The sequence below is a fragment of the Vidua chalybeata genome, chromosome 25 (assembly GCF_026979565.1).
Source record: "Vidua chalybeata isolate OUT-0048 chromosome 25, bVidCha1 merged haplotype, whole genome shotgun sequence".
Taxonomy (NCBI): Eukaryota; Metazoa; Chordata; class Aves; order Passeriformes; family Viduidae; genus Vidua; species Vidua chalybeata.
The window spans coordinates 1,923,717-1,939,412 of NC_071554.1; the positions used below are offsets into that span (position 1 = coordinate 1,923,717).

The 15,696-nt window shown below is 42.5% G+C and overlaps 2 protein-coding genes across 12 annotated transcripts in view; one reads left to right on the forward strand and one right to left on the reverse strand.

Annotated features, from left to right (window-relative positions):
• Positions 1 to 652: 652 nt before the first annotated feature.
• On the reverse strand, positions 653 to 9,322 carry ZBTB8OS (zinc finger and BTB domain containing 8 opposite strand). Of its 8 annotated transcripts, none has more exons than XM_053964306.1 (9): positions 9,128 to 9,322; positions 8,310 to 8,379; positions 7,093 to 7,243; positions 3,997 to 4,021; positions 3,299 to 3,420; positions 3,029 to 3,111; positions 2,709 to 2,761; positions 2,496 to 2,532; positions 653 to 1,858 (listed from the first exon to the last, which is right to left on the reverse strand). In XM_053964306.1, exons 3-9 carry the CDS (start codon positions 7,178 to 7,180, stop codon positions 1,772 to 1,774), a joined length of 495 nt encoding a protein of 164 aa, XP_053820281.1. In that variant the 5' UTR covers positions 7,181 to 7,243; positions 8,310 to 8,379; positions 9,128 to 9,322; the 3' UTR covers positions 653 to 1,771. The 8 variants fall into 8 exon arrangements, with proteins under 8 accessions (XP_053820281.1, XP_053820278.1, XP_053820276.1 ...); XM_053964303.1 differs by having other exon boundaries at positions 9,008 to 9,322; XM_053964301.1 differs by having other exon boundaries at positions 8,920 to 9,322.
• A 112-nt stretch (positions 9,323 to 9,434) lies between these two features.
• RBBP4 (RB binding protein 4, chromatin remodeling factor) overlaps positions 9,435 to 15,696 on the forward strand; it is an 8,321-nt gene continuing 2,059 nt past the window's right edge. The window contains exons 1-11 of one of the 4 annotated variants that reach the window (XM_053964297.1): positions 9,435 to 9,608; positions 10,641 to 10,785; positions 11,073 to 11,218; positions 12,212 to 12,385; positions 13,010 to 13,125; positions 13,252 to 13,412; positions 13,524 to 13,650; positions 13,753 to 13,830; positions 14,875 to 14,951; positions 15,064 to 15,121; positions 15,217 to 15,327. In XM_053964297.1, the coding sequence (XP_053820272.1) occupies positions 9,593 to 9,608; positions 10,641 to 10,785; positions 11,073 to 11,218; positions 12,212 to 12,385; positions 13,010 to 13,125; positions 13,252 to 13,412; positions 13,524 to 13,650; positions 13,753 to 13,830; positions 14,875 to 14,951; positions 15,064 to 15,121; positions 15,217 to 15,327 (1,209 nt within the window). In that variant the 5' untranslated portion in view covers positions 9,435 to 9,592. Of the gene's footprint in view, positions 9,609 to 9,724; positions 9,966 to 10,637; positions 10,786 to 11,072; positions 11,219 to 12,211; positions 12,386 to 13,009; positions 13,126 to 13,251; positions 13,413 to 13,523; positions 13,651 to 13,752; positions 13,831 to 14,874; positions 14,952 to 15,063; positions 15,122 to 15,216; positions 15,328 to 15,696 lie in introns of those variants that run through there. The other 3 variants (XM_053964295.1, XM_053964298.1, XM_053964299.1) reach the window with 3 other exon arrangements.

A 15,696-nucleotide genomic window follows, 5' to 3' on the forward strand; every position in this document is an offset into this window, starting at 1 on the left:
ACACCACTGACCCTCGCTCAGTGTCCATCTCCTCACACCACTGACCCTCACTCAGCGTCCATCTCCTCACACCACTGACCCTCAGTCCGTGTCCATCTCCTCACACCACTGACCCTCGCTCAGTGTCCATCTCCCCACACCACTGACCCTCAGTCCGTGTCCATCTCCCCACACCACTGACCCTCACTCAGCGTCCATCTCCTCACACCACTGACCCTCAGTCCGTGTCCATCTCCTCACACCACTGACCCTCAGTCCGTGTCCATCTCCTCACACCACTGACCCTCAGTCCGTGTCCATCTCCCCACACCACTGACCCTCAGTCCGTGTCCATCTCCCCTCAGGCTGTGGAGAACAAAAGCCACCTCAACTCGACGCCCGATTGGCCGAGCGCAGTCACGTGACACAGCCAGCCAATGATATTCCAGAGTGACGCCTGAGGGGCCGCAATGGCGGCCACGCCCTCAGGGCTCTGCGTGAGGAGAAAGAAACCCCAAGCTGTCAAAAATCACACTTTTTTTGTGCCATTAAACTGGCGTGTTGCAATTCTTACTGATAAAAAAGAGTCTTCTCGCCTTAGCGAGAAACAGAGCACAAGTGTAATTCATCAGTGTCTGAACTGACCGGTCAAGATCACTCACAAAGCCATTAATTGTTTCTGTCCAAGTTTTATTTTGGCATTGAGGCTTGCTTAAAAAAAATGAGAGAGGTTTTAGCCCTCAGTTGTTACAGCATGGAAATAAAACCTGAACTATTTAAGATGATTTTTCAAGATGAGACACCACAGTGAGGCACTTGGGGCACTCACGGGAACAGAGCAGGCCAGGCCTATGCTCCTCACGTTTAAATTAAATTAAAACAGCACATAATGCACATTTGTCATCTGTGATTTAAAATAAAAACAACACACTTTTGATTATTTTTGATTAATTTTGATTCAGTCAAGTCCATAATCCTTTGACATTTAAGGATTGTCTGTATTGCTCTTTTTAAAAGACAATTAGGCTGATCCAAAACATGCTTTTTAAAAAAGAGTTTTCACAAGATACAGCTGGGAGTGAATCCAGGGAGAACCTGGGACATCCCTTTCCATCCCCTTCTACCACAGCAGCAAAGCTGCCAACTTTTTAGAGTTATCATGGGTGATGAAAGGATTTCAGGTACACAGTCACACGCTTTAGGATTTCACGTGGCAATTTATTTACAGCAATCCAGCACCACCTGCTGGCACGATTTCTTTTTAAAGTAGCTTAAAAGATGTGGTGGTTTGTTTGTTTAATTGGCATCATTTTTTAGGTGTCTAATTTTAAACACTCAGATTTTTTTTTTCCCCACATTACATCTGAGCCACTGCAGCTATTTTGGATTTATGAAATATGGAGGAGGGATGTCAGCTCAGAATTAGAACGTGAAATATGCAAATGAAATCAATCTAGATGAACATTATCTCCTGCCACACTGCAAAAAGGGAGTATTTTAGTTATCAGCTCCACCAATTTCTGTATTTTATACAGCCCCTAGCAGATGTACCAGCCTGAAAAGCTGACTGCCAGCACTCCTGGGAGACTTCCAACCTGTACAAACCTCTCCTTCTCCATACCCCCAAACCTCACTTAATTCTTAATCTCTGTCTCAGTGAAAACAGTCTGACATTCCCTGCAATTAACTCCCTTCAATTTCTCATTTTAACTGGCCAATTCCTTAGTTTTTTCCACAGGGTTTAGAGTTTTAGGGGGCTTTTGCCAGATGATGACCAATACCCGTTCTTGCTTTAAATATCAATAATGACAAAAACTTCTGGCTTTTCATCTTCACAGATCTGCATTGCTGAGTAAGTTATGGCTTTGACCTCTGTGCCCTAGAAAAGAGACACAAACCATACATTTTCTAAATTTTATCCCTTTTACCAGTTCAGAATCCCCAGTTCTCATCACTTGCCTCAAATGCTACCCATTTTTTTCCCCCAAAAAAGCTGTTAGCTATATATGTTCTGATGAATAATGAAGTTTTACTAATGGCCAGGTCAAACAGTGAAAAGGGAACTCTTCCCTTATTTTCTTGTCTCTTAATACCACAAATTCCTTCTCTTACCTCTGACAGACCATCAACATTTGCTATGCTAAAAGTGACACAGTGCAAGACAACAGATTTTGCTTCTAACAATTCTTTAGGGAAAAAAAGAAAGAAAAAAAAAGCAAAAAAATTTGACTAAGCAGAAATCTGTACTGATAGCGTGAAACCCAAACACATAAATTCTGAATATAGATTGATTTTCTGTATTATCAACATCACAAAAAGGAAGGCAATTGAGTTAATTTGTTGAGTTTTGCTAGTGCTGAGGAAATGTCATGCTCAGGCCAACAGTTTCAGGGAGATCTTGAGTTCAGTGGTACTTCAGCCACGTTTATGTTTTGATCTTTGCAGAACTCAGAGGTCTGATTTAAAGGCCACCACACATCCTCCCCCTAAAATGGAAAAGAGGAACCACTGCTTACCTGTGGGTGTTTGTCTAAAGAGAACTCTTCTCCCCACCTGTAAAGGCAAAAAAAAAACCAAAAAAACAAGAGAGGTGTTGTAATTTTGGTAATATTTACCAACTGCTATGATTAGTTTTGGTGATGAGCACAGAACAGTGAGATTTTCATTTAAAGCCTCAAAGGAAGCAAGAAAAGTGCACAATCCATTTTCAGATGATGGTTTAAGCTCACCCAATTGATCTTATTTTGAACTGCCTTCGGTCAATGTGAAGCACTTTCACTTCCTGAGTGAAAGAGAGAGAGGGAAGAGAAATGTGTCAATCACACCTTCTACCTTCAGGCAGAAATTCCCAGTAAATCCCACTTACAAAGGTTATTCCCACTGTTTAGACACCTTCCACCAAGCCCAGCTTGCCCCAAAAGCCCCATCCAGCCTGGCCTTGTGTTTTTTATGTTCCTTTTTCCTCTAAAATACCATTGCATTCAGAGCTGGGATTATCAGGGAACAGCTTTGTCCTACAAATGGAAAAAGCTGAAACCAGAACACTTACCCTGGGTATAAAAAACTCATCAGCACTGAATTTATACAGCCACTCATCCAGGAAGTGGAAGAGAAGAGACAACAGGTCATGCCCTGTGTGGTTGAAGCAGAGATTGCCTCAGCAAAAAACATTTTTAAGAGCACCTCAGATGTACAGGAGATTCAGATAACGATGCTTAAATATATTTTAATTAACTACCCTAAGGCTACATGTAAAGATTGAGATTTTTGGTGCTTTTCTGCCTCTCATAACTCTGCATAGAAGAAGTGCAGCCCTCACCTTCTGCCTCTACCTCCACAGTATCCACAGGTTCCACAGTGCCTGTGTCTGTCATGTAGCCAAACATGGCCATGGCACACTGCTCAAAGGCTTCTTCCAAGGTGTCTCCCCAGGCATGGAGCCTAAAAACACATGGAACAATCACTGGAGCCTAAAAACACATGGAACAATCACTGCAATACAATACTGGGTCACAACAAAAAGAAACAGCCCCAAAGTCACCTGCAAATGGGCAATCAGAACATTGGAATTCAGGCAGAGGTGGTGAATGAGCAAAAAACCACCTGGTTTTTCTAGAAGGAGAAGTTTGTCAGAAGAGTTTCTTGGGAGAATGTGGAAAATAAGTGTTTTATTAGCCACCAAGAAAGTTCTTTGCTAATGTGGCTCATTGGTGTCTATAAAAGTAAACCACACAGAAGAAATTTTGTTTAAAAGGAGATTTCAAAAGACATTTCCAAGTAACACAGGGGCTTAGTCAGAAGCACCACTGAAATACTAAAAAAGAAACCAAACATAATTCTATGGTGTCCCAAAAGCAGAGACAAAATTGACCATATCAAAGCACCCAGTGAGTGAAATTTCAGAGCTCCACAAGGTGTTACACCTGCAAAGTGTCCTTGGCTGTTACTCCAGGCTTAAAGCAGTGTAAAAAAACAATCAATTTGTCACCCTGGGAAATCCCAGCTGCCCACACTTACTGCACATCTGCTGTGTGATCCAAATCTGAGGGGAAGCAAAAAGAAAAGGAATGATGTCACCAAATGTATTTATAACATGCAGATTAAAAATAAAATAATATAAATACCTGATTTTTAACAAAACATTTTTACATTCATCTGCATATATGATAAATCAACTTTGTAGTATATTAGAAAAAATTAGCACAGGTGGAATTTTGGATTATTTCTGCCAAAAAAAAAACTGTTTAATGTGATTATGTCAGTGCAGGCAAGTTAACTGCAATAAAAAGGAACTTTCACCAGGAGTAAAGAGTTTATGCTGAAGTCTACAGGACTGAAAGTTATTCATGCAGAGGATGAGATTTGCAAATATTTCCAGCTCAGTGAGGAAATCTACCTGTTCACATCCAAAAGCAGCCATTATGCAAAGAGAAGAATTTAAAACATAGGATGGAATATAAAATAGAAGGCAAACTTTACTCATGGAGCATGATTAACATCCCATGTATCCTAATTTATGTTTATTCAGAGGAATGAAAGAAATGCAAAATTCCAGCAGAACTAAGCTGGGATTTGAAATAAATGCTCACTTCAACTGAAAAAAAAATTATTAAATTATTCTGGTGCTGTTTAAAGAGATCACACACTATTAAAGGGTTCTCAACAAGAATCTCTAAAGCAAACAAATTCCTTTGGGTGTAAAAGAGGGATAAAACCTCCTCCAGTTATGGAAACTGCATGGCTGTTGTGATGTGTCACAATGTCTGCACTTCTATCAAACAAAGACCTGAACACAGCATAAAAACAGGAATTCTCTCAGAGGTAACAAAAGCTGTCCCTCCAGACAGGCACTGGTGACACAGAAATCAGGCAGGGAATGATCCCCTGCCTTAGGGGATCTGATCTCCTCCTCTGAGGAGACATCCCAGGGGTGGGGAAAGGGAGAGAGAATCATCTTTAAGTAGAATAAAAACACCACACACAAAAACCCAGCACGCTTTTGAATGTCCCTTCCTACATGAGAGGTGGAAAAATTGCTAAGAAATGGCTCAGAAAAGTTTTCAGGGTGAGACTTGAGTAATTTATTTCCATCGTGGCTTTTTTTTTTTTCAGTGCCCATACCAAGAAAAATTGTTTACATGAAGAAAATATGAAGGAAATAGAGAATATGGAGAGAATGAATATGGAGAAAATATGGAGAGAATGAATATGGAGAAAATATGGAGAAAATATGGAGAGAATGAATATGGAGAAAATATGGAGAGAATGAATATGGAGAAAATATGGAGAAAATATGGAGAGAATGAATATGGAGAGAATGAATATGGAGAGAATGAATATGGAGAGAATGAATATGGAGAGAATGAATATGGAGAAAATATGGAGAGAATATGGAGAAAATATGGAGAGAATGAATATGGAGAAAATATGGAGAAAATATGGAGAGAATGAATATGGAGAAAATATGGAGAGAATGGATATGGAGAGAATGAATATGGAGAGAATATGGAGAGAATGAATATGGAGAAAATATGGAGAGAATGAATAAGGAGAGAATGAATATGGAGAGAATATGGAGAGAATATGGAGAGAATATGGAGAGAATATGGAGAGAATATGGAGAGAATGAATATGGAGAAAATATGGAGAAAATATGGAGAAAATATGGAGAAAATATGGAGAAAATATGGAGAAAATATGGAGAAAATATGGAGAAAATATGGAGAAAATATGGAGAAAATATGGAGAGAATGAATATGGAGAAAATATGGAGAGAATGAATATGGAGAAAATATGGAGAGAATGAATAAGGAGAGAATGAATATGGAGAAAATATGGAGAAAATATGGAGAAAATATGGAGAGAATGAATATGGAGAAAATATGGAGAGAATGGATATGGAGAGAATGAATATGGAGAGAATATGGAGAGAATGAATATGGAGAAAATATGGAGAGAATGAATAAGGAGAGAATGAATATGGAGAGAATATGGAGAGAATATGGAGAGAATATGGAGAGAATATGGAGAGAATATGGAGAGAATATGGAGAGAATGAATATGGAGAAAATATGGAGAAAATATGGAGAAAATATGGAGAAAATATGGAGAAAATAAAATATGGAGAAAATATGGAGAAAATATGGAGAAAATATGGAGAAAATATGGAGAAAATATGGAGAAAATATGGAGAAAATATGGAGAAAATATGGAGAGAATGAATATGGAGAAAATATGGAGAGAATGAATATGGAGAAAATATGGAGAGAATGAATAAGGAGAGAATGAATATGGAGAAAATATGGAGAAAATATGGAGAAAATATGGAGAGAATGAATATGGAGAAAATATGGAGAGAATGGATATGGAGAGAATGAATATGGAGAGAATATGGAGAGAATGAATATGGAGAAAATATGGAGAGAATGAATAAGGAGAGAATGAATATGGAGAGAATATGGAGAGAATATGGAGAGAATATGGAGAGAATATGGAGAGAATATGGAGAGAATGAATATGGAGAAAATATGGAGAAAATATGGAGAAAATATGGAGAAAATATGGAGAAAATATGGAGAAAATATGGAGAAAATATGGAGAAAATATGGAGAAAATATGGAGAAAATATGGAGAAAATATGGAGAAAATATGGAGAAAATATGGAGAGAATGAATATGGAGAAAATATGGAGAGAATGAATATGGAGAAAATATGGAGAGAATGAATAAGGAGAGAATGAATATGGAGAAAATATGGAGAAAATATGGAGAGAATGGATATGGAGAGAATGAATAAGGAGAGAATGAATATGGAGAAAATATGGAGAAAATATGGAGAGAATGGATATGGAGAAAATATGGAGAGAATGGATATGGAGAAAATATGGAGAGAATGAATATGGAGAAAATATGGAGAGAATGAATATGGAGAGAATATGGAGAGAATATGGAGAGAATATGGAGAGAATGGATATGGAGAAAATATGGAGAATGTAACATGAAGAAAATAGGTTTTTCATTCCTATATTTCCTGTTATCTTCCTTGCCCTCACTACAGCACTGCCACATGCTGCATCACGATAACATTAAATAAAAAATAAATAAAAATACTCACATTCATATTTCTTGCAGAGAGGGGGGTACTTGTCTTTCACAGCCTTCTGCTCCTGGGTCAGGTTGTAATCCCTGTCCTCAGCTGCCATGGCTCACAGAGGAATCCCTCCCTTCCTGCTGCTGGGGCAGACCCAGGGATTCTCCCTCACCCACTGTGAAAAATGCATATTTTATGATTGGCTTTATGCAATAGTTACAATGAATATTATATGTGTAATGTTGGAAAGTTATGCTCTATTAATTCTCTCAAGTAGTGTGTTGAATGTATTTTTGGGTTATAACACAATGTTAAAATAGAAACTACACTATGTAAGATGCTTTATAACTAGCTCAAGAAAGAGATGGGATAATCAAGGAATTCTTTGCACAAAAATAACAGTTACAGAAACCCCTAAATTTTTCCAGAGGAGAGGAATTTATGGCTTTCCTTATCAACAGAAATGAACTTCTTCAAGCCTGACTTAGACTCGAAGGCGCCTGGGGATTAACAGAAACTTTTTGACAAGTACCAGACGAATTTCTTGTTTTAAATAAAATATATGCATAATCATGAAGTGTTTTGTATATGCAACAGGCTCTTGCTTTTAAGGTGATTCCTTTGTTCACAAGGGATGCTTGTCGTGGCTTAAGAGCATCTGGACGTCCGTAATTCTTTGCTTTTTATTGTCTTGTAATTGTCCTAACTCTACATTTTTATTACTCTAATTGTATTACTATTTTTATGACCATTTCATTATTATTAAACTTTAAAAATTTTAAAAACCAAGCGATTGGCGTTTTTCACAGCCACGGAGGGATTCAACAGGGAGGATTCCAAACTCAGCTGGTTTGTGTCAGACTGCCAGGTGAGGATGTTCAATCCCACACCCATGAGGTGATGTTTGGTCAGGCACCAGAGCCAAGGGAAAATATTCCTTATTCCTTTTGTGGGAGGAACTGTGGTATTTTTCCTCCTTGTTTACACTGAGCATTCCATTCATTCACAATTAATAAAATACTCTGATGGGAACAGCTGTGAAGTGAATTAAAACTTCCATGCTTCATGTTCATTTTAATTTTCTAATTAATTCTTTTTCGAGGGCGCTCAGCCCATTGCACACCACACACCTGAAGTGGCACTGCCCCCAAAAACTCCTGATGTGACCTTACAGAAGATTTTTCCTCAGGAAAAATCCTCCTTGTTCTCTTAGGACAAGGATTACATTTAAACCTCCAAACCTCAAAGCACGTGCGTGGCAAATCCAGCTGTCACCCAAAGTGCCAGGGGCTTCCTGTGTTCCTTCTCTGGCTGATTTTTTAAATAAAACAAATAAAAAAAAGAACTGTATCCACTGTAAAAAACTGCACAAAAAAAGAACTGTGCAAAAAAAGAACTGTACAAAAAAAAAAGAACTGTACAAAAAAAAAAAGAACTGCATCAACTCCCCCATATAAAAGTCAGACTCTCACACCTGATCTCATAAATTGCTGTTTTCCTGTTCTTTTGTAAATCCAACAAACACAAACTGAAGATTAACTTCAGGCTAATTAATTTTCCTCTCCAGATTCCCAGCTATCATAACGATTCTTTAATATTTTTGTGCATTACAAGAATTATCCACAGCTGAACCCAACACTTCTACAAACAACACAAATAATTTACAGATACCCCTTAACTTTTACACAGGAGTTGCTTCTTACTTCAAGGCTTAGAAATAAGGCATAAGATTTCCAATTTTTAATTTCAGCTAAAAATAGAAGTGTGTTGGAAAGAGAAGTCTGAAATTGAGAACTCGGGGTACCCCTTGAGGAATAAACCCAGATATTGATTTGATATTTGATTTTAAACCTGTTAAGCCTCAGCTGTGGACAGTCAGGTCCCGGGTTACCCTCAGCAGCCGACCAGAACCAGCAAATATCGCGCCTCAAAAACTCACCGCGGCACCGAATTGTGGAAAAAGGGAATATATTCGTGATTACAGAGAATTAATAACACGCCGGGGACGCCCGATGGTGTCAGGGCGGCCCTGTATGGAGGCCTCGGCCCACACACGCACCGTCCGGTCCCGCTCTGATACGCACTGCCCACGTCTGTGGTGACCGGAGGAGCCGCAGCCACCGGTTCTTCCAAATCGGGGACCGGGAGCGGGGACCGGGTACCGGGACCGAGCACTGAACCCTCATCGGGGGGCGCGGCCCCTTTAAGAGCGCGCTGAGGGCGCTCCGGAAAATGGCGGCTCCCACGGGGAGCCCGCCCACGTGACCGCGGCGCGCGCTCCCGTCCCCGCCCCCTTGCCCTCCGCCGATTGGCCGGCGCCTCCCGGCGGCGGGCGCTGATTGGGCGGCGTTGGCGCGCGAAGGGGTGCGCGGCGCCGGGAGCCGCACGCAGCGGGGGCAGGAAACAATAGACGGAGCCGCGGCCGGAGGGGTCGGAGCAGGGAGCGCAGGAACCGCCTCGCCTCGCCTCGCCCAGCCCGCCCCGCCTCGCGCCCCGCGGCCGCCGCGCTCCCCCCGCGCCCGCCATGGCGGACAAGGAAGGTAAAGGCTCCGTATGGGCGGCGCGGCCTCCGCCGTGAGGCGCGGGGTGCCCCCCCCCCCCCCCCGTCACGGCGTGAGGGGAGCGGGGCGGTGCCGCCAGGGGGCGCGCGGGGGCGGGGCCTGAGGGGCCCTCACCGGTCATGGCCGCCGCTGCTTCCCCGCGCCCGCGGCACCGACCGGGGAGAGCGGCCCGGGCCGGCATCCTCTGCCCGCCCCTGCGCCCCTAGGAGGGGTTTGTGAGGCCGGGAGAGCCGGGCCGTGCCCTGCGAGGGGAGCGGGCGGACACAGGGGTGTCACCGGCCGCTGCCGCGCGCCCGGAGCGTGCCCCGCTTCGGCGGGGGTGCCTCCGTTTCATGGGTGAGCTCCGGTTCCGTGGGGGCGTCCCCGGTTCCATGGGGGTGTCCCCGGTTCCGCGGGTGAGCTCCCCCAGGTCTGCCCGTCGCCTTCTCCTCTGCACCGGAGGCTGGTGACAGAAGGGCCCAGAAAGTGTTTGAGAGCTACAAGGCAGCAGAAGGCGCCTTGGGAAACTGGATTTTTGGGAACAAGGCTGCACCCAGACCGGTCTGTTAAACAGCAGTTGTTGGATCTCCTGTGTTTAAGCAGCGTTACAAGCCTGGGTTTTGCCTCCCTGCGCTCTGAGTCTCAGAATTTTATTGTGCTGCTCTAACAGCGTCATCATCAGATCATCCCAGAATGGTTTGGGTTGGAAGGAGCCTTAAACTCATCCCTGCCATGCAGGGGCACCTTCCACTATCCCAGGTTGCTCCAAGCCCTGTCCAGCCTGCCCTGGGACCATTCCAGGCATGAAATATGACATATGTTAATTCCCAGCCATAGATGCCGAAAAAATTATTAGCATGTGCAACAGGGGATTTTTAACCGTTTAGTAACTATTCCAGTAGAGCAAATAGCAAGCCAGGGTGTGACTGATGTACTTGACTCTAAGCCATTGCCTGCCCACAGCGCCGTGTGTCTGTAAATATGTTTATAAATAATTAATTGCGTGTGTTTCTTGAAAAAACACTTCAGCAGCCTTTGATGACGCAGTGGAGGAGCGTGTGATCAACGAGGAATATAAGATATGGAAAAAGAACACCCCGTTCCTGTATGATCTGGTGATGACCCATGCCCTGGAGTGGCCCAGCTTGACTGCTCAGTGGCTTCCTGATGTCACAAGGTAAAGGGGCCCTTCTGCTCTCTTTAAAAAGCAGAATAAGCAGCAAACACAGGATTGTGCTGACTTTTAGGTTGAGATCACAGAATCCCAAGCTGGTTTGGGTGAGAAGTGACCTTAAAGCTCGTGCAGGGCCACCTTCCACTATCCCAGGTTGCTCCAAGCCCTGCCCAGCCTGGCCTTGCACACTTCCAGGGATGGGGCAGCCACAACTTCTCCTGTGCCAGCACCTCCCCATCCTCACAGGGAAGAAATGTTGTGCTCCCTGTTTTGTTTCTCTTCCCCTACAGACCTGAAGGCAAAGATTTCAGCATCCACAGGTTGGTGCTGGGCACCCACACCTCAGATGAACAAAACCACCTGGTGATTGCCAGTGTGCAGCTGCCCAACGACGATGCCCAGTTTGATGCTTCCCACTATGACAGTGAGAAAGGAGGTAAGAGCCCCCCCCAAAAAAAGTGATTTTGAACCATTCCCCCCCTTCCTTTCTCAATAGGAAATTTTGTCTTTCCCTAAAGTTCAGGCAGCAAAGTTCAGATTTTACTTCTAGAAAAATTTATTTCTAAGTGGTGCCTCCTTAATAGACAAATTCTCTGTTTTTTGAATGTGTTACTAATCTATTGTGATAAATCTAATATTTCTGATGATGAAAACAGACAGTGGAGGTAAATTGCAAAAATATTTGTGTGTGGGGAAAACCTCTCCCTTCCCTGTGTCTCAGGAACTGACCTTGAATCCCACGCAGTGCTTTTAATTGGTATTTTTATTACCACATTTGCATTACTCAAAGCCACACAAAACATTTTTACACAAACTCTTGTAAAAGAATATTTTTGTTTCAGAGGGGTGTAACCTTTCAAACATTCTCCATTTGTCTGTGAGTTCTGCTGCCTGATTGCTGTCCCAGTTCCTCTGGGATGAAATTATATTTTATTCCATGTATCAGACTTGAATCTGATGCTTTGTAAGCTTTGTGGCTGTCCCAAGTTAGATATTTCTCCTGTTTACTTGGCTGAATCAGTCTTTCCACCTGGTGAAAGTCCTTAATGATGCAGTGTTTGCTCTGCTTTTTACAGGAAGTTTGGATTGTGCAATGAGTATTTTGATCTTTGGGCTTCTTCAAGTTATTTATGAACTTGGGGTTGTCTAACAAATATGTGTTTCTAGTCTATTTTAGTATTTCTCAAAAATATTTAAAATGTATTCTAAAATAATCCAATTATTTTTGCCCAAATTTTTCAGTTTTATGAATTATTAAGTTATTTTGTGTATAAAGATAAGGGAGCTTTAACAAGTCATATCACAGTCCTAAAATTGCAATTTGTTTTTACCACAACTTTGTTCTGAGAGCTTGGTAGCAAAGCTTGAATCAACTCTTTGTACCTTTTTCTGAAACTGCCTTTATTATTCACAACTCTCTCACTCCTAGAGTTTGGAGGCTTTGGCTCAGTAAGTGGAAAAATTGAAATTGAAATCAAGATAAACCACGAGGGAGAGGTGAACAGAGCCCGTTACATGCCCCAGAACCCCTGCATCATCGCCACCAAGACTCCCTCCAGCGATGTCCTGGTCTTTGATTACACCAAACACCCCTCCAAACCAGGTCTGTGTTCAGAGAGCAGCCAGCTCTTCCCCCAAGGGGCAAAAAAGAGGTTAAAAACGGTGTGGGTTGCCCCTTATTTGGGATTTTAGGGACTTGTGGTTGTTTTATTCAAGAGGCTATTTTGTATGAAGTTTAAACACGTGTTTCCTTGGATAAGGAAACCTTTTCCTGCACCTCCACTGTTTGTTTGGTCACCTCACTGTGAGGTATTTGAGGTGGTGGAAGGTGGGTTTTTAGAAACTATGATTGATTTGGTGTGCAGCTGAGCTGTTCTGATATCCTCTAAATACATTAACAGTCATTTGCCTATGAACTCATCAAGATTGTTTAAAGCAACTCCTTTTGCTGCTTGTGGGGAGGACCAGAAGTGCCTTCCTCACTTCAGAAGCGCAGTTGGAGATGATGGGAGGAAGAAAAATATCCCACCTTATATTTCTGAGTGTTCAGGAGAGTTTTTTTTGAATTTTGAGCTGAGCTGCTCTTCCTCCCTCCAGCTGGAACTCAGGCCAAAGCATGGACGTGGCTGCTGGGTTAAAGTAAAGCTCCATAAACTTAGTGCCAGGTATTCCAGGGTGTGCTGGGAATGATTCCAGGCACTGGAATCCTTACCCTGCCTTGTTCCAGATCCTTCTGGAGAGTGCAACCCAGACCTGCGTCTCCGTGGGCACCAGAAGGAGGGGTATGGGCTGTCCTGGAACCCAAACCTCAGCGGGCACTTGCTGAGTGCCTCTGATGATCACGTGAGTACTTGGGGTAAACCTGAACTTGCTGCGCCCTGGGAAGGGGAAAAACATCCTGGGTTTGAGGGGGAGGAGGGAAAGGGAATCTAAAGATGTAATTTTTTATGTTTTTTTGTTGTTTTAAAGACCATTTGCTTGTGGGATATCAGTGCTGTTCCCAAAGAAGGCAAAGTGGTGGATGCCAAGACCATCTTCACGGGGCACACAGCGGTGGTGGAGGATGTATCCTGGCACCTGCTCCATGAATCCCTCTTTGGATCTGTTGCTGATGATCAGAAGCTCATGATGTAAGTGGGGGAACCCCTTCACAATTAGTTTCTGCCCCTCAAGCTTTCCCATCTCTATAATCAATGAAATGGGCTACAAACCTTTGTTGATTCCATGTTTTCCCTTCCCAGCTGGGACACCCGGTCAAACAACACCTCCAAACCCAGTCATTCTGTGGATGCTCACACAGCTGAGGTGAACTGCCTCTCCTTCAACCCCTACAGTGAGTTTATCCTGGCCACAGGATCAGCTGATAAGGTACTTCTGCCTGCATCTTGGAACGTCCTTGCTCACCTTCTGGGGTGGATGTTCATGTTGCTTGCTTCAACAAAATATTTTTATATATTTTTTTTTTCCTAGACTGTTGCTCTATGGGACTTGAGGAACCTAAAACTGAAGCTGCACTCCTTTGAATCACATAAAGATGAAATATTTCAGGTATAAAAAAAAGTCTTTATCTTTTATCCTCACAGACACAGTCCTATTCAGCAGCCTGGAAAAGGAAAGTAGTTCTTCCACAATATTTTTGCACTTAAAAACTCATATTCTATTCTTTTATCTGCTTATGTTTTTCTGGGTGTTGTTGTTGTGGACCTGCAGAGCTCCCATGCAGAAAGAGAGTCCAGAAAGGGATCAGGGAAAAGCTCTGGAGCTTTAACCACAGCAGGAGGATGAAATGGTAGCAGTGCAGAGTCCATTAAATTATTCATGGCAGCAGATTGAAGCAGGAGGCGCGCAGGGAAATGGCTGCAGTGTTTCCATCTCCTCAGCCTGGTCCTGCAGGAAGCTTTAAAACTCTCTGACAAAAGATAATTGCTGATTTTGCTGCTGTAAATTGAGAATGTTCACACCATGGGCAGCACTTGCTTAGCAGATTAAATATTTCCATCTCCAACTCGTGCCTTAATCAGAGGAAAAATATGTAGAGTTGTTTTTTTTTTTTTTTTGGTGTAGGGATTATCATTTCAGACTGTGTTATGTCTAAATAAAATTACAGAATCCTGAAATGCCACATTAGTGTGCAGAATTCTGTGTTCCTTCCTAATCCTGTGATCCTATTATAAGTGGTGTGTTCTGGAGAGCTTTATCTCCAGCAGAAGCAGTAACTGTGAGCTTTTGGGCAGTTAAGCTTAATTACAGTGATTTCTTTTCATGTGAGAGCTGTGCCTACTGCTGAAGGAATCTGTGGGTTCTATTTGTGCAATCCTTATTAAGATAAGGAGCAGCCAATACCCTTGGGAGCTGTTTGCACTGGGAAACACGTGGGTTTTGTTAGAGGGAAAATTCCAGGTGGCACCTTTTTTGCTGAAATGTCTTTTTTAGTGTGTGAATATTCACAGTTCTTCCCGTGGTAAATGTTATTTACACGTATTTGTGTTGGTATCAATTGGAGTTCTTGTTGAGCTTTCAGGGTACAAAATGAAGTGTTGGGGAATGTCACAGCTTCTCAAAACTCACTTTTAAATTTATCCCTGTCTGCAGGTTCAGTGGTCTCCCCATAATGAAACCATCCTGGCCTCCAGTGGCACGGACCGCAGGCTAAATGTTTGGGACTTGAGGTAAATCCCAAATTCCTCAAAATATTAATTGCATCACACCTCAAAAAAAAAAAAAAAAAAAAAACCCACCCAAACCAACCCCCATCTTTTCTTTTTTTTTTTTTTTTTGCAGTAAAATTGGAGAGGAGCAATCCCCTGAGGATGCTGAGGATGGTCCCCCAGAGCTGCTGGTAAGTCTTTTCAACTCTCATTAATAATTTTCACCTATTACTCACCCTGCAGTGCAAATTTCAAACCATTCCCCTTTTTGTTTCCCCGATCCTAGTTTATCCATGGTGGTCATACTGCAAAGATCTCGGATTTCTCCTGGAATCCCAATGAGCCCTGGGTCATTTGTTCTGTATCAGAAGATAATATCATGCAAGTCTGGCAAATGGTGAGTTGTTTGGGAAGGTGCAGTGGGTGATGGTGTTGAAATTCCTGGATTTCAGCATTCCTGCTTTTATTTACAGCCCTCAGAATTACCCAGTTTGTAGCACTGCTGAAATCTCAAAGGGGCAGTGAAATCCCCTTTAGCTTTGGCCAGAGCAATGGTTTCCAAATACTCAGGAGATGTTTTGTATTAAAAAAACAAAACAAACAAACAAACAAAAAAAAAAGCGCTGGTGCAGAAGGACATTTTTCCCTTCTGTGTTTGAATGAAAACTGTGAGAGAACCAAGGATGAAATTGAGGTTTCTGTACTATTGTCTTAAAGGATATTTGAGATTTCATTCTCCAAAGATGAAAAGGGTGCTGGTGAACAG